This window comes from Fulmarus glacialis, unplaced genomic scaffold, assembly GCF_000690835.1.
Source record: "Fulmarus glacialis isolate BGI_N327 unplaced genomic scaffold, ASM69083v1 scaffold10149, whole genome shotgun sequence".
Classification (NCBI taxonomy): Eukaryota; Metazoa; Chordata; class Aves; order Procellariiformes; family Procellariidae; genus Fulmarus; species Fulmarus glacialis.
Genome location: NW_009231379.1, coordinates 1 through 25,475, shown reverse-complemented (window position 1 = coordinate 25,475; position 25,475 = coordinate 1). Strand labels below are relative to the sequence as shown.

Below are 25,475 nucleotides of genomic sequence, written 5' to 3'. Positions count from 1 at the left end.
ATGGCAGAACTCACAGTGGAGAATGGCAGCTGTATGGACTGGCAAAAGCGATGCCTTGCATTGGAGTCCCAGCTCTTCAAATTCCGCTTACAGGCAAGCAAGATCCGAGAGCTGTTAGCTGAGAAGGTGAGGCAGTGGTGGCTTCTGCTTCGCACTGAGTTATGACATGAAAGCAAAAAATCCCTAAATGCTGAGCCATCCAATAAAACTGTTACCTGCACTGGGGAAGCTTTCTTGATTACAGTATGTCATTGCAGTCTGCTTATCACTTGAGATACAGAGATGTGCCTGTCAGAGTGGTGTAAAGTGGCATTAATGAAAATAAGAATTTGGCCTTGTTTACTGGAAAATCACTAGGTATTCAGATTCTATTGGAAAACACTGTACCAGCAAGATTCTGGATATCTAAAGTGACTGAGGCAGCTGCAGAGCAAAGGTGGATATTTTGGATAAGAACAGCAGGATTGGGACTTGGCTGGCGATAGAAAAGCTTACAGGCGTGCAACTCATGCTGTAATATTAAAAGGCTGGACAGGGGTACATGTTCTGCCATAGTGTTAGAATAACACTGCATATCCTGTCAAAACATTCTGGGGTTACTGAAGAGCAGGACTGAGATACTTTGAGATCTGGATGTTAGAAACTTGCATGGCATCTGTCTGGTTTTTAGAGGCATCTCCTACTAATCTCTTTCAAGCACACTAAGTGAACTCATTTGGAATCCTAGGGGAGAGGACTGGCAAAGATTTGAGGGTTTTGTTGGTTGTTGTTGTTGTTTTTTTTTTTTGTTTCTAACATGATGTGGATTTTTGGTGTTTTTTCTTTACCTTAAATCAAGTTATTTTTGAATTTGAATTAAAGCTTTTTCACTAACCTCTAATTTGCATAAAATCCAAGTTTGTAGGTTGCTGTGGGGTTCCTTCTTTGTTTCAAAATGTGGCTTACATTATCACAGCCCAGTCCAGGATTGCTCAGATGTTCAATTACTATTGGAAAGTGAGAACAGTTTCTTTCAGTCAGTTTGCTAATGAAGTTGAAATCTTTACAACTGACTGCAGTTTACTCCAAACGCTTTTAAGCTGTACCTGATGACAGATATGTTCTAAACTTGCTTTTGCTCCATTTTCTATTATGTAACTTTTATGTATATATTCTTGTTTCTTGGTTTTGAATGTTAAAACATCCAAATGACATCTACTTTGGAGCGGAGCAATTTTCATCCTTGCTTTCACTGTAATTACATTTCCACTAATGCTGTATACTACATGAGACATTCATTCCACCCTTCATATTTTAAGAAATTATGCAATTCTAAACACCCTCTACATCTTTTCATGGTAGCTTCTGAGATGGACCTTAGTGATTATTTACCTTGGAAAACATTGAAAGTGGTCGTAAAGTCCATTTAGATAAAGGCACATTAAAAAAATCATGTAGAGATGTGGCGCAGGTCTGGTAAAGACAACCAGTACTCATGTGCAATACTCTATGCTTGCTGCAGTATGGAATCTGTGGCCTCATGCTTTGTTAATTCCTGTTTTGAGAAACTTCCTGACTGCCCCTACACAAAACAAAGAAACCCACCTATCAAACTTCTTGTTTTTGGAGAAGAGACTTGCCAGAGATATTTTGGCTTTCTCTTTAGGGAGGTTTGTGGGCCATGGCAGAGAGTGAAATTGTCATCTGCTTCAGGGGGCTCCTCAAGGAAGCGGCCTGACTGCCATTAATCCTGCCTTTCAGTCAAAGCGATGTTCCCTTTGTTAAGATTAAGGAGCAGCTTGGTTCAGTGATCAGGTTACTCTGTAACTACTTGTGCAGTGCCGTTGTAGGCTTACTTGAAGGGTCAAAGAGCTAGCAGATTTGCAGTTCCCTACTCTGAATGTCATGTGGGAAGGGGAGAGCCTCAGGGACTGTGGAGCAGCTCCAGCAGACTCTCCTGACGCAGGTGGACTCGAGGCACCAGAGCAGGTGCTCAGCACACAATGCTCATGCTGAACACTGCTGTTGGGAAGTCTCCCGTGCCTCAGGCTGCCAACTGCTCTGCACCAACTTGCTCAGAGACCCTCCTTCCCCCCTCCTCAGGTGCCACAGGGCTCCCCAGCAGTCCTAGCAACTGGCTTCTGTCCACACTGCATCCTTCTCGTTGTCAGATGGGCAGTGATGCAGAACTGAAGGAGACACATGCTTTATGCATAGTGATGCCAACTCCATGGATTTTTATCATATATTTTGTAACAACTGTGATTTTTTTTTTTTTTTTTCTTCCTTCCCCTTGCAGTTCTATCTGTGAGAATGAAGAGATTTGGACTTATTTGAAAGAGTACTGCATTTTCAAAAAGGTTGGGGGCGGGGAGATCTTGAAAAATGTGAAATGGGCACAGTTTGAAGCTGTGTTGCCAACCAGTGGTGAGCATTGCCCCTGAGATCCTTTGATATGGTTTGCAGCAACAGGAAAATTAACTAAAAAAAAAAAGTGGTTTTGCCAGAGAAGGCAAAGGGCAATGTTAACAGGGGTGTGATACTAGCTCATCAGAGAGGTTGATTCAGGGGTCTGGAAGTTGCTGATTGACAAGCTTGGAAACATGATCCCCCACATTTTAAATCAGTCTCTATAATCAAGTTTATGATTTTAAGGCAGATTTTACTATTTTAACTCACAAAAAACCCAACCACTCATGCCTGGCATTGGTAGTACAATACACGCTAACAGTTTAAATACTTCAGATTTTTAAAATCCGCTTAGATTGAATAATCTAGATCGCTGTTCAGAACATGAGGAATTTAAAGCCCAGTGGTTTAACTGCCAGTGCCCTAGTTCACATGGTGTGAACTTCCACGTTGGCAGCCCGGTCTCAGCAGCGCTGCCCAAGCTGCGCAGAGCCTGGCTGCGGTTCGGCGCGGGAGAGGGACCCCAGCCCCTGGCCTCCAAGACAAAGCTCTGCCGTCTTGCTGGATCCCCGCAGGGCATGAGACCTCTGGGTCCTGCCTTGTTGTGGACATCAGCAGGGATCCGGTCTCTTTGGAAACAGGCAGTTGTTTCCACTCTGACTTTCTTGTACACACACAAAGAAAGGGATACTCCTCTGTAGCGGGCCGTTGCCTTGGCAGCAAGATGACCTGGTTAGGAGTGAGCTCTGGAAGAGAACAGGAGGAAAATGAGTCTGAGACATGCAGGAACTTTTTTCACTCCCCATCAGGGAGGGAAAGCCTGTGTGAACGGTTGATAGGAGGATCTTTTGCAGCTTTTAGAAGGGCCATCTGGGTAGCTTTTAACCTGCTTCTGTCTTTCTTCAATAAACAATGAACATTTGGAAAAAGTCTCTTTTGTCTCATGCAAGCATGGCTATACAACTGGGCCTGTTTCTCTCCATACAAGCTGTCTGGGCTAATGTTTGGGAGAAGAGTTACTTGAATTTGGCTTGGTCACTAAGTTTTTTGTGTGACCTGGGTCAAGTTACTTAGTAGCATTTGTCAAATTATAAAGCATTTTGAATGAAAGGACCCATGTAAATACCGAGCATTATTATTAATTCATTGAGGGATTTGAAAGAGCCTTACAAGCTGGATGTATTAAATCTGAATGCACCCCAGTGAGACAGCTGACACCGGGGATGGGTGAAGTAATCATTTTGCGTACATGAGAAACACAGCAGTTATTTAATAGTTCATAGTAGGACAGCCCAACAATGTAGTACAGGAAGTTAAGAAAAGTACAAGTTCATTTAAGACCACGGAGGGAATTAGGGTGACAAAAGTAATTGATTTGACTGGAACTTAGCCAGGTCAACCTGCTTCCACAAGAAGTTTCATAACTCTTTAGTGATCAGGAGCGGTCCCAACATACATTCTCTGTCCTGATCAGGAACCAGGACTGCTAGCAATGCGAAGCAAACTGTTGTGAGGCTGGGACAGCAAGGAGTTTTTCAGTCAGAACAGTGCTGTCTTCTTAAAATAACCTGAGACTTTCATGGAGATCGCCTGCCTTGTGGAAGATCAAATTATTAGTCTAAGAGCATAGCCTTTGGGAAAAGGACCAGAGATTCATCTAAAGTCTGTGCTGTGAATGTAGACCCTGTCAATTCATCAGAAAACTAGCAAAGGCCATTGACTCTGAAGCTACTTCATGAACGGTCTTTTTTTTGCAAGGTGTATTATGTCTCCAGTTAGCATCTGTCTGTCACCAATATATTTTGCTGCTACCTGCCTGTGGCGATGACTACCCAGAGACTAACAGATAAATGCACGGGTAGATCACTGTTCCTAATGGACACAGACTTGTGTCATAATCCAGACCACTGCTGTCAATGTTCGATTGCCTTGAGCTCGGTCTCTACCAAGACTCTCAGAGGCTGGGTCTTCGGTCAGAGGAGCTTTGGCTGTCTGTGCAATCTTCTGTGGCATCTCTCTGTTCCTCTGCCAAAGAAATGTCCTTGATTTGGATATTAAGCTCCATAGACTGATGTTCTTGATTGCTCCACTGAAAACGCAAACCTGAGAGGTATCATGCTAAATGTGGCACTTGCTAAATGGTTTGAATTTGTTATGGCATGGCTTTTTTAGTTATATTACCATTGAGGTGTCTACATATATGTACCTTTCTGATATGTTTGTCAATAGGTGTCAGTCTGCTCTTATGATCAATGTGTATGTGTGAAAAGGAGAGTTATCTTTTTGCCATCTGAAGGAAGGGAAATAGAAACACATCTCCATTCTGGGTGATCAACCCAAGAGGAATAAGTCCCATTTTCAGAAGTATTGGATTGGTCCTCATAGTGACCAACCTGAATACTTGGCTCCAGTGCTTTATCAAGAATCATAAAATGCATTGGAGAGAAAAGGAGCTCAGTTCCCCTTATGGTTTGTTTTCTGCTTGAAACATGATTCTTTTAACCTTCTGAAGCTGCTTCTGTGTCATTCCTTCATTAGTAAAACACAAATAGAAATGTTGGAAACTCTGTGAAGCATTCCTTGAATTTTGCAGCTTAATGGATGAAACTTGGTGTCACTGACTTTATATTACTGGGCTTAAATCTGAGACCCATTGAAGCAGGGCAGGTGGTGGAAGATGACCTTGCAAGCACTGAATGAGATCCTAAGTTGCTATTAAAAAAAAAAAAAAAAAAAGCTGGGCTCTAGTGGTAAGTTGTTAGCGGAACACCAGGTACATCTGTATTTCACTGAGAATTAAGTGATTTATATACATTTAGAATAAAATTCAGTGTCCTTTGACTTCAATAGCAGCAATGCTTAGGTAAAGAATCACAGAATTGTCCATTTGCAAAGCTCTTTAAAATGAAAAGAAGCATAGGAAAATTAAGATCACTGTTAATCTTGTCAGTTATGAGCCTGTGATGCTTTTGAAGCCAAAGCAAAGTATTCATTGGTTATAATGTGGCATTGTAGAGAACCTGCTGTGAGCTTTCCAAGATGTATTCATTTTTATTTACCACTGTGAATGAATCCTAGCTGAAATAAAAACGGGAAAGAATGACGTACTGTAGACAGGCTTCTTGCAGGGACAGCCCATGGTGTGTGAATTGTAGAGACGGGGTCAAGGCTTTGGGACTATTCCCTTGACCCGTGTAATGAATGATGAAGCTCACTAATGAGAAAACAGTTCCGGTAAATTCAAAGTAGGGCAGAAGACTGGAAAAGGTCAAAGGCTTTTTTTTTCCTGATCAAAGCTGTCCAGTTAACCCAAAAGATTCCAAAAATCTATAGACCTGCACAAGAAATGGAAGATTCCTGAGTAAAACAGGTGGATTTCCAGGTGATGTTAATTTCTTTTCTTTCTTTCCCCCTCTCCCCTCCTTCCCTTCTGGCTCTGAAGATGCAGGAATTGGAACAGAGAGTGATAGAAGCAGAGCAAAGAGCTGAGGATGCAGAGAAACAGGTAAGAGATTCTCTTATGGTTGCTCTGGTACAAGCCAAGCAGGAACTTACTCTAAATTCTGTCCAGTCTAGCATACAGACAGCACTCTGCAGTGCTGTGCTCTGCTAGGGAAACGTTGATTTACAGTGGTGAACGGATTTTCTGGTCTGCTTCCCGGTCTTTGAACCTAAGCTACTAAATACTTTCAACCCTAAGTGAAAACCAGCACCTTATGTCTGCCTCTCAGCTTCACAGCCTTTACCCCCTCATCCATGATAGGCATGCTTGGTTATGGAAAAGGAGGGGGATGTTGTACCTCAGGATTAAAGTGCAGAGATAGAGGTGCCAGGCAGGTCATCAGAAAACAAAAACTGAAGAGTACTGGTAAGGACTTCTCTACAAGTAGAGAAGGTTCTGCGAAAGAAGTAAGGGTGTGTCTGCAAAACCTATCAGTTGTTTTGGACTTTCTTTTTAGTGATTACTGCTCTGGCTCGGAAGCCCATGGAGAAAAGCAGTAAGAGCTGGATTCGTTGCATATTATTGTAACCATCTAAAAATTAGGCGCATTGTCTAAGCTATTCCTTCTATGATTCTTGAATAATAGAGGAGAGAGAGAGAGACTTCAGCTTGTGAACAGGCTATAAAGAATAATGGACCTTTGGGAAGCAGACTGTTGTACAGTCTGTGCTGTAAGGAGTATTGTAAAAACAAAAGAGCCAGGAAGGGCCAGATGGTCTAAGCTCCTGCATCACTGCAGACCACGGCTGAAGGGAAGGTTTGAAGTGAACCAGCTCCCTCCAGCTGGGCAAGAGCTGCAGGACTGAGCATTGAGTCAGAGATTAAATCGCAGAACTAAGAGCTGTGCAAGATGGCCAAGAATGGCTGTCAAAGAGGACTTCAGTAGTGAAGGACTGAATAGGCAGTGTTATAAGCACTGGGAAACATATTGCCTAGGAGTCAAGAACTTGACGCACCTGGTGTTCTGTCTGCAGAACGTACTATTCCATGCCAGTTCGATATTGATGTCAAGATTTTTTTCTGACCGGCTTAAATATAGGAAAGATGCTATGTCTAGTCACCATGCTGTTGACCTTTATGCTAGATCAGCAATTGTCAGCCAAGAACAAGAGTTGTTCTTGAGAGTGGTAACGGTAAGTCCACACCCAACCAAGACAGGCAAAGGTAACATTGTCACTGTGACAGCACCAGCAGGAAATGTAGTTATGGCCACAGGCCAATGAAGGAGGTTTCACACTAGCAGACACCTCAATGACAGGAGTAGAGTGTCCATGATATGGTAAGATGCAATGACAGCAAGGGAGCAGATGGAGAGCCAGTCAAATCCGGGTCAGAGAATGGGCTAGAAAGGGAGAACTTGGCTGGGAAGGTGTAGGAGAAATGAGGGTTGTCTTCACTCACCTGCCACCAGCACAAATGAGGGTTGCCTTCACTCACCTGCCACCAGCAGTTCTGCAGCCATGTGTTGGCAGGTTCTAAAGACTAGCAACCCTCGAAGTTGTAGGGTCTGCCTTTCCAGCAGCCTTATCCACATCCAGAGATAAGTGTTCCTAGAGAAATATTTCATTGCTGCCTGACAGCCTGAAGAAGTGACAGCCTAAGGAGTAGGACCATTGCCTTCCACTAACAAGTATATTCACTGTGAATGAGAAGCAGCTGACAAATGAGGGGGCTCCACATCCAGTGTAAAATCTCTTGTTATCGTTCTCTCCAGGAGTCTGGTGGGTTGGATTTGTTAATTCAATGGGCTCCCTGTAGCTGCCAACCTCAATTAAGGAAATCACATGTTTGTAGTCCCCTCTCTGAGCCTCTAGTGCAGAGTCAGCATTTGGGCATCAGACAGAAAGGAGGGGCCATTTCTTTTTACTATAATCACCCTAAACTCCAATGAAAACACATCCGACTCAGCAGGCTTAGTTTTCTGGCTCGGATGTTAGGCGCCTACCTTTCTGATTCAGTATGAGGAAGAGGCAGTTTGCTTCTCTGCCTAATGCAGGCAGACAGGAGGACAAAACACAGCTTCTGCAAGTATGAAGTGTAGGCTGCTCAACAGAGCATGAGTAACTCTCTTGCACAGTGAAGTGCTCAGATCATTGCCCGCATTCTGCCTTCCTGGTTCCAAACTCATGCCAAATTAGTGGTATCTGGAGTTGGTTTCTTTGCAGATTCATTCTCTCTGGGATGTGTTGGAACCAGATATTTGCCATCATCAAATGCTGCAATTAGCAGGTTTGAGTTAAGTTGGCGGAAATACATTCACCTTTAGAAGAGAAGTCTTATAATCCATTGCAACAGGATGAGGTAATGATAAAACAGACTGGCATATCAAGAGACATAGGTTTGGAAGAAAGCAAAAAGGTTTTAAAAATTTGTTAAAAACCTGAAAGGCTTGAGCAGCAGCTAGATTTTAGTGCATTAAACTTTGTCTGTAGTGAAGGAGCATTTCTGCTGAGATGAACAAGCGTTGGCCCTGGCAGGACCTCAAAGATAGGCAAAGCTTCTGAAATACTTATCATGGTAACTCTGTAGCAGGTCTGGGGAAAACACTTGTCAGAAAGCCAGAAGTTGCCAAAACATTGGCTAAGCTGGGGATAAGAGGAGGAAGGAACTCCACAGTACATTTCCCTATAGAAATCTTGATCTGAAGCAAATGGCCAGGGTTTTGTGGTGTATGCCTTGGTAGTGAATGGGGTAAAAAGCTGACCACAGTATTGCAAAGGAGGAAAATATGGTGTACCTTGCTCATACGTCTATGTAGACTATAGAGCCTGTATAATATAACGTGCAAATTTTTCACAATCCACAGCGTGTTTGTCTGTTCATGGTTCAGTTTGCATCTGTTACCGCTTCAGCATTACAAATGAATGGACAATGTTCTTTTCACATATGTGTATATAAACTGTGTGACTTGAACTTTTTTTTTTTCCCTTCCTTTCCCAACTTTGAAAATATGAAACCCACGAATACCCTCAGTTAGGGTAAACTAAACAAGCAGCTCCTTCATTTGCATTGTTTTGGTTTTTTATCTCCCTCTGATTGTCATTACAGGTCAAAGTTATGGAAGAGAAGATAAAACTAGCCAACGTGAAGACCGGTGAATCAGACAGCGTTCTGCACAGGAAATACCAAGAGCTGATGGGCACAGTGCAAGGAAAGGAGGATCTGATCAACAGATTGGAGACACAGCTAGCAAAACAGGTAAAGATATTTTCTACAGCGACACCTGTAGCTTTCATGAGTTGGAGGGACTCTGTATGTTTCAAAGGTACGGATTGTGTCTCCATTACATATTAGCCTCTCAGATGCCTTCAGATCAGCTGTAAAATGATGCCCTGCTCAGTGTAAGATCGTCTCCTTCCTTTCTCTTTTCAGACAAAAACATCCATTCAGCTTCAGTAGTAGCCCTTGTCTCTTCATTATAGGAAATTGGTCAATGTTCTTAAAGAACTTCCTTATGTTAGTGTTGAGTCAGTGTTGAGACCCTAAATTGTAATGCTAGAGTCTGGTCTCTGTATTTTTCTGGCTTCCTAGCATATAGATTCTCTGCAAAATCATTATGTAGCCCATCTCTGACTCGGCATATGCTGCTTCTTGGGAAAGGACTTTTCCCAGTCTTCAGCAATCCTTTAGCATAGTTCATCTCTTGTCAGATGTCCTCATTATAAAAGAGTAGCTGTTTCCCAGTATGGATAGTTCTTAGTCTTTTCCATTCTCAGTTAGTGGAAGGAAAGAGCTACATCTACAGCAGGCCTTGTATTTTGACTCTAGTAAAGGCCTTGCCCTCTAGTCTTTATAACATGAGGAATGAGGTGTTCTTATATGTTTCTAAGTAAATTACTTCTAAATGGAAATAGCTCATTAGAATTTTACACAAAAAAATACTTTGCCACATGAGTTACATTTTACATTTAACTAATTGTCACCTATTTCAAGAGCAAAATAGATTGGTAAGCTGCCTGAACTTACTCAGACCAAGTGTAGTGTGGAGGTCAGGCATCAGGTCTTTGTAATGCTCTGGGTCTCAGGTCACTTCCCCAGGCCAGCCTGCTCAGGCAGAATGTAGATGAAGTTTCTGCATTTTGGAAGAGAAAGAAGGTGTATGGAAGGAGCTACAATAGTGATCAAGGTCTGGAAGCAGCTCTTGCAATCAAAGATGGAAGAAATTTTGATTTATTAAAAAATGCGAGGTGTGATTTGATTAAAATCAACAAACACAAGTGGGAAAAATATTCTGTTAGTAGAAATCTTTTTATTCTAGCAACAAGAGGCAAAATGAGATTCTAGAAATGAAAGCCGAAGCTTAACAATTTCAGACAAGAAACACTCTTTATCAGGTCACCTGTTAAGTTTCAGAATGGGATGGGACGGTGGAAAGTCACTAAGGGTCCCTGGTCACTAAGGCATCCTATTTGTTTTTACTGGGATGGGGAGAGCTGTGGAGTTCAGAGTGTTAATAAGAGAACACTGAGGTCATGTCTGGACCACACAATAGCATGGGACACAAAGAACGTCTAATTGCTTCTGGATCTTAAAGCACAATAACTGCATCTACGGGTGCTGTGCCTGAGTGAATTGGTTCTGCTTAGAGGCAGGGCTTACTAAGCTCTGTGACAATGCTGTTGTCATGTCACTATCCTACTTTAGAGACTCTAAATAAAATCTTGGCATTGCACTTCACCGTGTAGCATAGCAATATTCTGAATCTTTTACCTCTTGGTCTCTGATCTGAGGCAAATCCAGGTCATTAGGGATTCAAAGGCATTGCCCATGTGATGGATATCCAGAGGACTATGGTAGATCCACTATATGTGCCAGATCATTTCAGACCAGTAGGCACGTCTAATATTCTGACTCCAGCAAAGGCTGGTACCTGATGATTCGGAACATACACAGCCATATTCAGGGAGAAAAACTAAATAAATCCTCCTCTTGAAGCATCAGATTTGATTATTTTTATTTCATTATGCTCAACTACAAATGTTACTGCTACCCATAATGTTGGCAAGGCCTATTTTAAAGTCGGTAAACATATTTGAATAAGAGCTTTTAAATGTGCAGTTGTGGTGATGAATAGCACGTGGTGATTAAAAGTGATGTGAAGATGTGGGGAATTTCCTGCAGTCTACTGTGTATTTATATGGTATTCATTAAGTGAGCTTACACTCTTCAGTGTGAAAAATTTAAAAAGGGGGGTGGGGAGGGAAGCACTGACACTTTTATTATCATAATTACTGATATTTGTTCACATCAGAAAAAGAAAATCGAGCAGGGAAATCACCAACTGCTACCGGAAGGTATTACCTTTGTCCATTTAATTAGAGAAACCAGGGCTGAATGTACCATACAGAGTATATTCCCCCTCCCTCTCTCAGAACTGATTTCTCCTGTAGTTGTTTAAATCATTATGTAGATAGGAGACCTTTCAGTGACATTGCTTCTGGTGAAGCCACACAGGAGATGAACAGAAGGCTTCAGGTGATCGTAGCCATCCAGCATCTTTCAAAGGAAATTCCCAGAAAAGGAAAAAAAATGTTGCTGAGAAAACACAGCTGCAAAAATGATGTTGTAGCAATATTGCCCAAGCAGATACTTGGGGAAAAATGTTCATTGTGCAAATCAACAGTATTCCCATAACACCTTTGTGTGGACTAGAACCTGTTTTAATGGGTATGTAAACATACAACCACTTACACCATCTCAAAACCTCATAGCAGGTCTTAGTGTTTCAAGGTCAAGTTTTGGAGCTTTTTTTATCCTGGGTCTGCAATCTTTTTTTTTTTTTTTTATTTACTTTCTCAATGAGAATATTGTGTGTGTGTGTGTTAAATACATTGTTGGTATTAGTTTCCATCTCATGCACCATTAAAGTCTATACACCTGTGCTTGCAGCAACTGAATCCCTTTTGCTTGGAAGAATTACACTGTTTTATAAATCACTTACAGGCACTGCTTAATTCTTATCAACTTCAGCCAACAATGTGTTTGTGTGTAGGCTGGGGGAACACTACAGATGCTCAACAGCAAACAGCAATGTTGCAAAAGCATCTAAAACAGGAAAAGTTCCAGACTGTACTAAAAAGAAACTGTGGTAGGTGGGCAATCATCTGAGCTGGATATTGCTCTTCCACCACAAACTCTTGAAACAACCCTCTGAATTTGACTCCAGGGACCATGTAAGACAACTTAGAGATTGATTTTTCAGAGGCCGGCTAAATAATAATATCCAAATAGCAGTCTTAAATCTTATGTCTGGAATGGGAGCTTCAATGTTTAAGTCACTCCTGATGCAGTAACTTACTAAGAACAGTTAGTTGTATTCTCCTAACGCATCTAATCTTTTTTTTGGCACAGAAACAGTTGAGAACTGAGGAAGCCAAAATTGTTCAAGAGAAAGCTGCCAGGATCAAAGAGTGGGTAACATTTAAGCTGAGAGAGGTGAGTCTTTAGCTTGCTGCCAGGTTTCAAGGCCTATGACTAGGTACAGTGGCTTCACTGCCAGTGGGCTCCTGTGTAGGACAATAGTCTGAGGACAGTCCATCTGCCACAGAGGCTTTCTGCTTGTTGGCCCTACACACACTCAGTTGCAGAGCTAGGGTCATCGCTCTTACTGAGGGCTACTTACTGCTTTGGGCAAACTATAAATGACTGTGAAGTCACTAACGCCCGAAAGCAGTCTCTGAAGAAGATTTACTGGTCACAAATGGCTTTCACCTAGCTTTCCTCTGCCTCTCCCTTTTTTCTCTGGGTGCAGTTTCTGTCTCTTTTTCTGACAAAGCAGCTGTGACACAAACACATCCTTTGCTCTTCCTTAATTTGCCATCTCTGACTAATGCTGTTTTCTTACTGTGCAACGTTTTCTCATGTCTAACCTCTCCCTCCTATCCATCCTGTGGACTTATGCCTCTATCTGGGCCTAATTCAGTACCCTCTAGAAAAACTGAGAGATAGCAATGGGTCGGCATGCAGTTTTAAAGATGCAGTAATAGTTTACAACTGCGAGTGGGGCTATCTGGTCCTTCCCTTTTATTCCAAGTTAAAGCCATAGATTTCCCAGTTTATGCTAGAAAGGGAATTTGTTGGAGTTTGAAGAAGCAGTGTTTGTGGGCACTAATTGTGTTATGATGTGACTTTGTAATCTCATTAGATTGCCTAGATAATTCACTGAGCTGCAGTGCTACTTCTCTTTCATTCTCCTATATGAGATAACTTAAGGTGCATCTACATTACTAACTGGTGCAGCGCAAAGGAGGAAGCACAGGGGTTAACTTGGTGTGACCTGCTGTGAATCCAGGACCATACATTCACACTGTGGCTTTACTGGCAATGAAGTTCATGCCAGATGCTGATTCTAGGTGCATACCACGCACCGCTGCCAACTGAAGGACTTTGCATCTGTGTTGCAAATGGGTTGCTCTAGACAGCACCATGGGTGCTATTTCAACTTTGATTCCATCAAGAGGGAAGGCTCTTTGGGTGCACCACTGCTGTGTTTAAGAATGTGTGCTGAGACACTTCAAGCAAGACATAAGGCAAATTTGCAAAGAATCACTCGTGCACTAATTGCAAATGTAAATGCACCCTTAATGTTTGGGTTTTTTTCTTTGGTCCCCTGGATCCAGGTGACCTCCTTTTACCACATACAGGGTGAGAGGGAAAAATGCTCCTTCTGGGTAAAAGTTTTTTGCTTGTCTCTTTCATGACAGTTATTTCTGGAACAGGATTAAATGCTAAACAATAGCAGGGAAGGAAATTAAAAGACCTATTTGAGAAGTGCGAATAGTATATACAGAGGCTATTTGAGAAAGCACAGCAAAGTGTTTAAGTGGGTTGTCCAATAGAGAGGCTGAGGAGGAAGATTTCAAGGTGACTGGTAGACTCACCCATCCTTTTTTCCTTTTCTTGTTCAGACACTTGAATGTAATAAAGATGAAGACATGTTCTGTATAGTGGAACACACGCACACACAGTTTTGCATTATTTTTCAGTTTTTATTATTGTTGTTTCATAGCTTGAGCTAGAAAATTACCACCTGAAAAACTGTAATCAGAGGCTGACGGAGCAAATTGAAGCCCTTCAGGATACATTGCAAGGTAAATGTGTTCACCTAGCATTGTAGCCTAGTAACCACCACAAGAGTGGAAGTCAGCATTCCTGGGTTGTATTCTTAACTTTGTGAGAAATTAGCACTTGTGACAGTGAGCAAGCAAGTAGAATTGCTCTGTTCCTCAGTGGGTCCATTTTTAAGATGGGAATAACATTGCTTACCTGCCTTAAAAACTCTTAATTGGTTTCCCGCCAGTGATTGAACACAGACCCCTTTTTTTTCTTTCCCCAGAATCTGCTTTTGCCATTAAAATAAGCCACTGAGCTCCTGAATTAGAAGCACTCATTGAAATACATAGCAAAACTCTCCATTCACTTCAGTGGTGCAGGGTAGAAGTCCCTGAGGTATTTCACTTTACCTCCACGTGCGAATTACCCTCATCCCCACAGAACCTCAGCTGGCATGTGAGCTGAGTAAGTGAGGACTGAATGGGCCAAGGCAGAAGCTGTCTGGTCTGCCTTTAGAAGCTGGGTTCCTCTGTGCTATCAGGTTGGGTTGGAGAAAGCTGCTTACGGTGCTTGTGCTTTTTTGGTTCTTGTTTGGTGGGTAGATGGAGAACTTTGGTCTCCAGGGCTTGAAATCAGCACCTTTCATCACAACACAATTTGAAGAGGAAATTCTCTCTTAACCATTTTCTTCCTATTTTTTTTAATGAGCTTGGTTTGGTCACAGTAAGATGAGCTAGTTTCCAGAACTTCACTGGGCATGCAGGCAGGGGGCATTTCTTTCCTGCAGAAGTCTTTCTGGCATTCCTATCACTCCACAGCAAGGGAATAAGGCAAAATTCCTTCTAAATCCCACCACGTTTCTAGCTAAATGCTTTATGACTGGGTTTTTCTCATCCCCTCTGGCTCTGGCTGTTTACAAAAAAAGAATGGCTGGTAAGCTGCGTTAATAATCTGGTATTAAGTGTTCCCTGGATCCCAACTCTCTGGGCAGTAAACAGCTCTGTCCTCTCCTCTTATCCCCCACTAGTCTCACTGTGCCATGCTGAATTCAGAGGCCTCTGCAGAGAGTCAAATGTCTTCTTGCTTGCCACGCTAATAGTAACAGCTTCCTCTGCTTCATCTCCTCTCACATCTAGGAAGCTGCAAAAATGTCAAAAATATTTAAAATGAATGGCCTCTTTTCAGTCTACACTAATGATTTACCTCGGGGCAGGGAAAAATGTGTGCCAGGATTTGTGTGTGCCAGCGTTATGTGTTAGGAATAGCTTTGTTAGCATTCAGTTCCTTGTGACTTAAGTGCCAAGGTCAGGCTCTCATGGTTGTCTTTTTCTCAGCTGTGTTTCCAAGAGCGGGTTTCATCCTCTCCACAATCAACAGTGATTTATTCTGCAGTTTGCCCTTCCCTCTGTTACTTTGTGTCTTCAGTTTGTTTCTACTTCCTTGTAAGTCCCATTAGTGGTTAAGCAATGCCTGTAGAGTTTGATGTTCAGGGAGCATTTTCAGCGATAGCTGTGCAGAGTCACACTCACCCATATTTATGCAATTTCCAAAGCATCTTGTGACTTGGTTCTTTTCAGTTAGGCAATATATAAATGCCGAGGTCAATCAAAATCATAAAGTGAAGTAACATCCTCTGCCACTCCAAGTTTTATCCACATGTTCTTATACCCTAAAGCTGCTATTCAGCACAACCTGTAAAACTGAGATAGTCTTTAAATCTAGTATTTATGGAAAGGAAGAAAGTGGAAGAATTATAAAGTATAGGTACTAAATAGACAAAGAACAGTGGAGGCAATCTAGGATCTATTATGTCATCTTCTAATACAGCAACTGAAGGGGCAGAGAAAAAAATAAAGAAAAGGAAGTTTTTACAGCAAAAACATGTAAGTAACTATTATAAAACTTGTTGACAAAAAGCACTGCTTGGGTCATATAGCACAAAAGGATAGCAAAAAGCTCTAGGGAAATTCTTGAAAAGAGAGTAACCTCGCTGATTGGTGTGATGGTTAAAAAGGTCTCCATACATATGCTGGAAGCCTCACCTAGCCCCTAGGAATGGGAGGAACTGTACCAGCTTATTTGATGGCTTAAATCACTGTGGCTCCATTGAAGTCAAAAGCCATGCTAAGCAGTGTTCTGGCCACTTAGATGGTTTTTGACAAAGTATTGTGTGGATAGGTGCACTTTCTTCTCATGGCTGTTTTAAGAGAAGAGATGAGATGTAATCGTGGATAGGCAAGAGTAAAAACTGCTATATTGAGTTAGACTGAAAGCTTGCCTAGCCCAGTATCCTCTCTCCTGGTTGGCTGTGGATGTTTCAGGAAAGAGCATAGAAAATACTGCAAGTAGAGCTGTCCTTCTCTCCATGTACCCTTCCAGCTTCTGCTGTCAGTGTTTTAGGAAGCTCCTAGGCCAGAACTTCTGTCTAAACTGTTATTTGTACCACTGATAAATTACTTTTTCTGGCCTATCTTTTGGACACCACAGCATTCTATTTCCTTTTTTGTTTGGGGGAAAAAAAAAAACCAAACCTTCCTTCTGTAAATTTCAACACACTGCCTGATAATTTCATTAGGCACCCCTTAATTCCGCTTCTGTAAGAAACAGCAGTTAATCATTTCCTATTCATCTTCTCTGTCCTATTCCTAATTACAAATATATAGCACTTCTCTTATAGCTGTGCCCAGCCATCTCCTTTCCATTCTGTATGGAAAGTCCTAACCAAGCCAGGGTGCTATTAAAGTACAACTGACATGAACAACTTACACTAGCAAGTAACATTTTAGACAGTAAAGCATTTGAATGCCCTAACCATATGTTCTCCTCCGTTGTAGATATGACCAGCATTCCTCCCTTTGAATCTCTTTGGAGCTGTAATTCTCTGAAGCCCAGAGCATCACAGGCCTCTCTTGCTGAGAAGATAGACCAGAAATCTGTGCTCCTTGCACCTGGTTTCAGACAGGTGTGTCAGACAGGACCTACCAAACATGTCCTCTCTACAGCAAACATAGTCCTTGCCAATGACACCTTTACTGAGGATGGAGAGGATAAATCTCTGCTTTCCCAGAGCACGCTGAAGCTCATGTCTGGCCCATCAAGCTGGAATCTCTCCACAGAGAAAGATGTATTCCCAGCCGTAAGTTCTGAACACCGGTTGAGGTGCTCTGATCCCGCATCACTGGACCCTCCAGCTGAGGCCACAAGAATCCTTGAGGCTCTGACTTTCCAGTCATCTTTGGAAGGAAACAGTAGTGCTGTGAGCACCTTGCAACCAGTGGCTTTGGATGGCACCCGCTTGTCTGATGATCTGAGTGCCAGATTCCGCTCGCACCGGCTGGCCTCCTCTTCTTCAGCAGAAATAATGAGCATGCTTGAGAGCCATCTCCAAACTTCTGAGCCACCCCTGGTTGTGTCAACATCAGCTGTTACAGCACATTCCTTCTGTCCAGGGAGGGAATGTGGCCTTGGCAGTAGTATGACCTTTCCAAAAATACGAACTCCCAGTACACCAAGAGACAGTATCCAACTAGCCAAGAGACATTACAGCCAACCACAGCCAGGGGCTAATTCTTTCCATCCTGTGATGAGCTTAGAGGCTAGCATCTTCCAGCCCATAACAGACTCTCCAGTCTGCCATGGGCAAGTGAAGGAGACAGACATTGATGATGATGGGGTACTGGAGAAGATGGAAACAGAACGTGGCCCGGTGAGGGAAGAAGCTGGAGCATGTGAGGAAATCAACCACTTATCTACAGGGCAAAGAGAAGCTGTGAGTTCTGAGGCTGGCGTACTTGACCCAGGAGGTAAACCTCCCACGCCACCGCTGCACAGATTCCCATCGTGGGTAAGAAATGCAAGGACAATAGTCTGAGAAGTGCTGCTTATCTTTGAGTAGTTAGGCTACGACAGCTCTTGGTCTCAAGCAATTGTTTCCTGTGGACATCAGTCATGTTTCTGAACCACCTAGTCTGACAGTTCCAGATCATGGGGCATGCTGGTTCCACTGACAATTTTTTTGTTCTTTTCTCTTTGTAAGGGAAAAAAAAAAATCCATGGAAGAAAATAGTACTCAAGAAACATAGGAATAAAAATGAAAGTCAAGAGGTGTTGCATTGTGGTTTATCCTTATGGGTCATCAAAAATTAATCCTTTGTTCTGTTGTCATGTGTTTAAGATAGAAAAGTGAGTCATAAATGCAAATGAATAGACCAGACCAGATAGTTTCAGGGTCAGAAAAAGCTGTGAATACTAGAATAGATACATGGATTAGATCTCAGCATTCCTATCTCATGGTATACTTCTGCTATCAGGAAAACTATGTGAAAACCATTGGTAAAGTGAATATGCATGTCCTATTGCTTACTTCACATGAGAGAGAAGTCTGTTATTATCACTTTCAGTTACTTGTGAGTTCAGATGGTTGGATTGCTTGCTAATGTGTCAATCTAACTGATAAACTTAGTGGAAATCAATGTAGTATCAAAAGAGATAATTCCATTGTTTTCAGTTTGCTTTTTTAAAGGCATAGGCAAACAAGTGTTTTATTGAAGGTGCAAAATCAAGAACTCATTGTTAATCCTCATGTTTTATAAATTTTTTTTGATGAAAACTTAACATTATTTCTGATCTTTGGCTGTGTCTTTTATGATACCGATTTAAACCCCAGTATGATGACAGTTGTTTTTCCAAAGGAATCTCTTTTCATTCAGTCCATAATATGGAACTGTGCTGGGGATGAAGCTGGATAGTATAGTAAAAGAAACTGCAGTTTCCAGGATGTCTGTTTTATTTGCTGCAGAAGTCAGAGAGGTGTCATGAACAGTGTACTCACTTGGAAGAAGGGAAATACATCTCAGAGATTGGCTACTATTCCTTTCTCTGATCTAGAGTTCCCATGTAAGGTTCCTCTAGTCCCTTAAGCTAAATTTTTCACAGGTGATAATCACACACACCTTCAGAATGTCTAACTTGAGTTTGGCAAGTAAATTTGATTGGAGAAGCACTGAGCACTCTCTGCTGCAACTGTATTCAGTTGTTTTCATTATAAACAATGTTATATGATGCCAAATTCTCAAAAAGTTAGGTCTTGGACACCTTGAAATGGGTACTCCAAAGATATTGGATACTTCAAAGAACTTATGTCTGAGTTCCTCTTCTGAGTTCCTCTTCTAGAAAATAGCAATAGCACCCATCATGTCCCTCCCAGGGTTTTTGTAAAATTTTTATTAATGTTTATGAAGCATTATAGTATTATAGTCAGGAACACCACAGGAAAAATCCGTTATTTTGTCTTCAGACCAGAGTCAAGTAAATGTATCCAAGTAGGGCAAATTTAAGTATATCAAACACTAAAGCATGAATAGAATATTAAATAACAGATTAATCAGTAGGAAATGTCCATTATGTGCCTTGAATAGGAAGTGTCTGGGGAAAAAAATGCACATAATGTTTCGTTAGAGACTAAATCACAATGCATATCCCTACAGAAAATACTAATTCTGTAACTTCTTTTTTTGGTGTACTTGACTTTGCAGTCTTAGGTACCTTCATGTATATGTATTATATGTGTTATCTGGTAGTGATTGGTTGTACGCTTTAAGGAGCGGCAAGAGGATTCCTAGCTTTGATTTTTATCCATTTTGGACTGGTTGATGTCTTAGTTATAACATTGCATTTAGTTACAGGTTTGGGTTCCCCCCTTGGAATTTTTATCAATTTTTGAAGTACTTGGAGATCCTTTGAACTGAAAGCTCCATGTGTTGTTATAACTGAGACACAGGCTTATCGAGATCATTCCAGCCATTTCTTTCATTCCCTTATCAGAGAATGGGAATCTTTTGCAGGTGGTGACTCAATAAATTGTCCTGTTTTAGGGCTGTTCTTGATTCATTTTAATGCATTGTTCATAAAGTGGAAAAAACAGCTTTTTCCAAGCTGTGATGTAGTTATTTATTGATAATTGCATGTAGGTGTTCCAGTCTGCATCATTTATAAGCCAAGTATGTTGTGATTCAGGAATTGCACACAGATGCACATTTCCACTAATGGTCATTCACCCAACATCTGGTGGCATAGAGCAATCTTTCTTAGAGGGCCCCTCCTTCCTGCCCAAAGGTGTGATTGTGATGTGATTCTGTGACACGAGCATTTCTTTTTGCAGGAATCATGTTTTTGTCTGACCATTGCTGTTCATGGTATTATTGTTCCAGGAGAGTCGAATCTATGCTGTGGCCAAGTCTGGCATGAGGTTGTCTGAAGTGGCCACCTTGAATGATACTTCCAGCTGCTGTAAGTTCCAGACGAGATCCATCCTTAGAGGCAGTTTACAGTGACAGTGTGGGACCTGAGCTTCTGGCTGTTCACATTTCTTCATTTCCTTGCCTGTTTTCAAAGTAAATTTGATTTCGCAAATAGCCACGATAAAGAAAGGAAGGGAGGAGGATACATCTGATCTCGGGGATGGTTGGTGCTGGGCTATTTGAGCCTCTACATTCAGTGACATCCTCAGAGACTCCATTATCTCCTTCATCACTTTCACTGACACTGTTCTGCCTCTGCATGTCTCTGACCTGCTTTTAGTCTTGTGATTCACCATCATCTTCCCCTGTTACGGCTTTTACCTGTTTGGACATGGTGCACTGGATTGCCGTTGTACCATGGGGAGCACAGGGTGGGCAAGATGTCTTACAGGCTAAATGGAGGGAGCATTGCAGCTGTCTCTGGGAGCTGTATGTAATTAACACATCCCCTGGCCTTTCTCAGGCCGAACTGTCCAGGATGGCAGTCGTCCATTATTTGTAGCCTTCCAAGAGCCTACATCGGTTCTTACACGCATACATGTACCTCTCCATTAAAACCTCCTCCTTTTCACCAGTTTGTATTATTTGCTCTCTTGCCCTCTCTCTGAATTTTCCCAGTTTCCAATTTCTCGCGTTCAACTTCTGGGCCATTTACCTGTCTCATCTACAGAAACGTCACAGTGCCAGTCTACACTACGCTGAAGGGGGTAAGGAGTTACTTCACTTTTCCTCTTATGAAAAGCATGGTCCAGGGCTGCCAGTAATTTGATAGAGAACGAGCTGAAGCTGTGCAGTGAAGGAAAGAAAATTAGAGAATGCCAGGAAGTACTGGACACCAAAAGAATGCAGAAGGAGTAACAGATGATAAATGTATTTAGGAATACAGAACGTTACAGCAAGTTTTGGTCCAGGAAGCTGCAGTGTGTACTATGATGCTGTAGAAACCTAGGGGGTGGTAGTGGCTGTAGCCTAGAGAATGAAATGGAAGAGGGCCCTTGAGAGCTTATGGGGGACACACAGGGCTTGTGGAACCGTAGGAGGGTGTAACCAGAGGAGACCCAAACAGATCAGACTAGAGAGTCCAGCTTGGAAGTTCTCAGACTAGAAAGGGGGAGGAAATGAGGAGCCCTGGGACAGTAGTGGGCAAGGCAGAGTGAAAATGAAGGGCCTGCATTGATTGCTCTGTCTCCTTATTGAGCAGGGATTGACCCGGGGAAACTCTTCCTTCACACACTGACCATACAGGTCTGTTTTCCAGAAAGCCACACAGATCAGCAATGTGCCTTTCTTAGATGAGTCTTCAGGCTCTGATGATGACTGTGGCTCCCATGCCAGCTTCAGAACTTCTACTGCTGGATCCGAGAACAGGAAAGCTAGCATACCAGGCAGCCCTCGTGCAGTGAAGAGAGGTAAAGTGGGAGTATTGCTGCTGAGCAACATGAACTCTGTCCTCACGGGTGAGGCAAGATGTCCTGAACAGCATCATCGGTGACAGGCAAATGCTCAGCCTTTGTGATGCTAATAAGGAGTTCTCCCAGAATGTGTGCAGACATCAACAGCTACTCAATAGAAACCTGTCCTCTTAGATGGGTTTTTACTCCTGGTAGATTTCCATCCAGGCAATTGCTAAGCTAAGACTGTGGAAAGGATTGGTCTCCCAAATTCATCACAGATCCAGTGAAGCCATCCATACCTTTTGTTTGACTTCTCCATGTAAGCAAGCTCGTACTGACACATTAAAGAAAATGGTTTTTGTCTCTGTCACTGGCTGATAATTTCTTGATCAGTAAGCAAATCTTTCCTGTCTTTGAGAGGCATCAGGTAATTTGGGTTCTGACTAGGAAAATTAATTTTTCTTGACTGCTGGGAAGGTTAAACTGGATCCTTGAGTGGAATTTTCATTACAATTGGTAGTCAATAAAATAGAGTCCCGTTTCATGTGGCCTTAACTTCTGTTGTGATGCATTGGCTGATATGTCTGTGCATTGCCATGGACCGGTGGTGGAAGACTCACAGAAAGCAAAGCCCTATTGCTGGTGAGGCAGCCTTTTCTTTAGTTTGAATGAGAGGGGCTTGAGGCTTTATAATGGATGTTTCCAAGCTGAAAACTGCATGTCTGTGCTTTAGATAACAAGTCTGTTTATTTTTATATATTTTTTTTTTCTTTTTTTTTTTTTTTTAATCTCTATTTATTTGGCAACAAAACAAATTTATTTCACTGTCAGTATCCAAAACTCACTTTCACCACTTGTCTTCCTAGGAAAAAAAAAAAAAGGTCTCAGAAGTTTGGTTAGTGGGGTTTGAGTTTCTGAAGTCTGATCTGATTTGTTGTTCTTGAACAAAAAAGCCTTAATGGTGAACTCAAAAACTTTTTTCAGAGTGTGCAGTATTCAGTGCATGTTTCTGTCTAGCCGTGATCCTCATTCTTCCCTTTATTTCGAACAGGTGTATCTATGTCCTCACTGAGCTCTGAGAGTGACTATGCCATCCCTCCTGATGCCTACTCCTTGGATGGTGACTATTCAGAGCCAGAACATAAGCTACAGCGAACATCTTCCTATTCCACTGATGGTGGAATCTGTACTGTAAGTCTTGCTACCTCACAGTTGTGAAGGGATGCAAACAGAGCCTTGGCCTTGAAAGAGAAAAAGCATAACTACAGTATATTTAGTTATCCCGTGCAAAGTGATGTTCCAACAGACTGGACTGTTGGTCCAGCTGGTTTGTATCAAAAGACACTATCTGATGCTTCAGAAGAAGGTGCAATTTCTGTTACATGGTTAGATAAAAATATAAGCATCCAGGTACTGGTTTCCTGTAATGATGGCCTTACACTTTTGTGACAAAACAAGTTTGGAAATTCAGAGGAAGGAAGGAGAAAGGATAGAATATTTTGGCCTAGGAAAAAACCTCAAACACAGGCAGCATTAAATTCTGTATTCTTGAATGTAAGAGATGAAGCAGATGAGGAACAGGAGTTCTAATCATGGCTTAGAGCCAGCCTTCACTTTTTTTGGAAAATCACTGCTATGGTAGGAAGACAAATAAGTTTTCAGTGTATCAAACAACCAACGAAATGATCTTCAGATGCCTTCTTTACTAAAACAACACAATGTGGTATTTGCAGCTACACAGATAGTCTAGGACTCTCTCCAAGTTGAGCAGAGAGCACTGACCTTGGATGGCTGCTACTTCCATCTGGCAGAGTAAAGCAGAAAATGATGGAGATGCAGCAAATGTCTGAGCTTGACTTCAGCACTCTTTCATTTGTGTTTTGAGAGGTGCAAGATAACCTTCTCGCCGCCTTGTTCTTTGGCCTCCAGGAACCCATGGAGAAATCAGGTTACTTGCTGAAAATGGGCAGCCAGGTGAAGATGTGGAAGAGACGATGGTTTGTTCTAAGAAACAGACAAATCATGTACTACAAGTCTCCGGTGAGTCACTGGGATACATTTACTCCTGTGTGGAGGCACAGGGGAATGCTGTCTGCAGAGCTGGTTCCAGGCTAATACCACTGGCAGAGTGGACAGCCATGGGCAAGCTTCCCCCAAAATGTCCTGCCAAAGAGCTTTATGTCTGACCCACAGGTTCAACCGTGGGTCTCTGCGTGGGCAGGGAAGCTCCTTGTGGTGGCAGTTTCCAGGAGATGAAAGGTTGTTCAGAAGGTCAGAAGCTTGACACCTACTGGTTAACTTTGTACACATGACGAAAAGCAGAAGGCATACCATGGCCCATCTTTGGTCGTGTTTAAAATGAAAATAAAGGAAAAATAAATTACAATACCAGGAGGGTGCAGATACATACTCATCAGTCAGCATACAGGGCTCTGAGGAAAACTACAACTTTCAGGGGGAAGAAAGCTGGATTCTTTCATTTTTCACCCTCCCACGTGGACATGGAAGTATTAGAAAACTAGGGTAAAATTGAAAATAAGCTTTCATGCAAAATGCTGTCTTACAATGATCAATGAAACAATATTGAGAAAGCATGTTTGTGCATTCAGACCTTTCCAAATACTTTTTATAACTCACAACTGTTTCAAACAAAGTTATGTTATTTTAAAAATTCTAGCAGTATGCACTCAAAATTTGTATATACAGTAAAATACATTTATTGTTGGCCTTCATTATTCTGCTGTACTTAGCTACATTACAGAGAATTATATTTAGGCATATTCACCTTCCATACTTTTTTCTTCTGGACATAGTAATTTCCTCCGTACCTGCATAATTACACAGTATTTCTGGTATATAAACATCTTTGTTTACAAGTCAGGAACATTGAGAAGATTTATTTTCAACTTTTTTATTTTTTCAGTTGTCGTTATAGTCTGACAAGACAAAAATACACCTTAGTGCACAATGCATCTTTATTTCTGATACTAGGCTTATCCATCAGATTTCACAAGCAAATTATACATATATATTGTATACATACATACACACATATAAAAAATAATTTCATAAACATGCAGAATTTAGACTGTTGTTTGGAAAGGACTTCTGGAAGACCCTAGTCCAACTGACACATTGAAGAGGGACTGTCACCAGCTGTTGATCAAACCACCCAAAGCTTTGCCTAGCTGAATCTTGAAAACTTCCAAAGGTGGAAATTCAGCCACTTTTGGGGTACCTGTTTGGTGTTGTATTGCCTTCCCAGTAGAGAAAGGAATTTTTTTATCTGTTTGTTTGTTTTTCCCTAATGTCCAATCTGAACTGTGTAAGACAGTATTTGTCACCATTACCCTTGTTATATTGTCTGCCACCACTGAGGAGTCTTTTGCTTCATCATTGCAATGGGATCACACTGTCTCGTATTCAACCTGGCAACCTTCAGCTGTCCTTTCCAGCTCATGAATGCAGACTCCAACCTGCACGTGCATATTACGCTGTATTTAAGTTCTGTAAGACCCATGTGAGTGTTTTTCCTACTAAAAAATTGTTTGCTTTTCTTTCCTCAGAGTGATGTTATCCGCAAACCACAAGGGCAGATGGAGCTGAATTCCTCATGCCAAATTGTCAGAGGTGAAGGGTCCCAAACATTCCAAGTAAGTGTTGCTTTTTCATCCTGCAGATATCCACACACTCGGTGGCTGGGTGAGAGCACACTTACTTCAGGCTGAATGGTACTGTATGTCTCAATTGATATGAGCTAACTTTATCTGGCCCCTGTGTGTGGAAGTGTGAAGTGTGTGGAGTATGTGGAAGTGTGGAGTGTGTGGAAGATAACTTCCT

At 41.9% G+C, this 25,475-nt stretch overlaps 1 protein-coding gene across 1 annotated transcript; it reads left to right on the top strand.

The window, feature by feature from the left end:
• On the top strand, positions 1–25,288 carry LOC104081711 (pleckstrin homology domain-containing family H member 1-like; the record flags this gene model as incomplete). Its single annotated transcript, XM_009584553.1, has 12 exons — positions 1–126; positions 5,831–5,893; positions 8,939–9,088; positions 12,242–12,325; positions 13,899–13,980; positions 16,777–17,786; positions 20,152–20,230; positions 20,860–20,948; positions 21,500–21,650; positions 22,687–22,826; positions 23,565–23,675; positions 25,202–25,288. Coding segments are annotated over exons 1-12 (2,172 nt in total), but the record flags the coding sequence as incomplete, so codon positions are not given.
• Between the last annotated feature and the right edge of the window lie 187 nt (positions 25,289–25,475).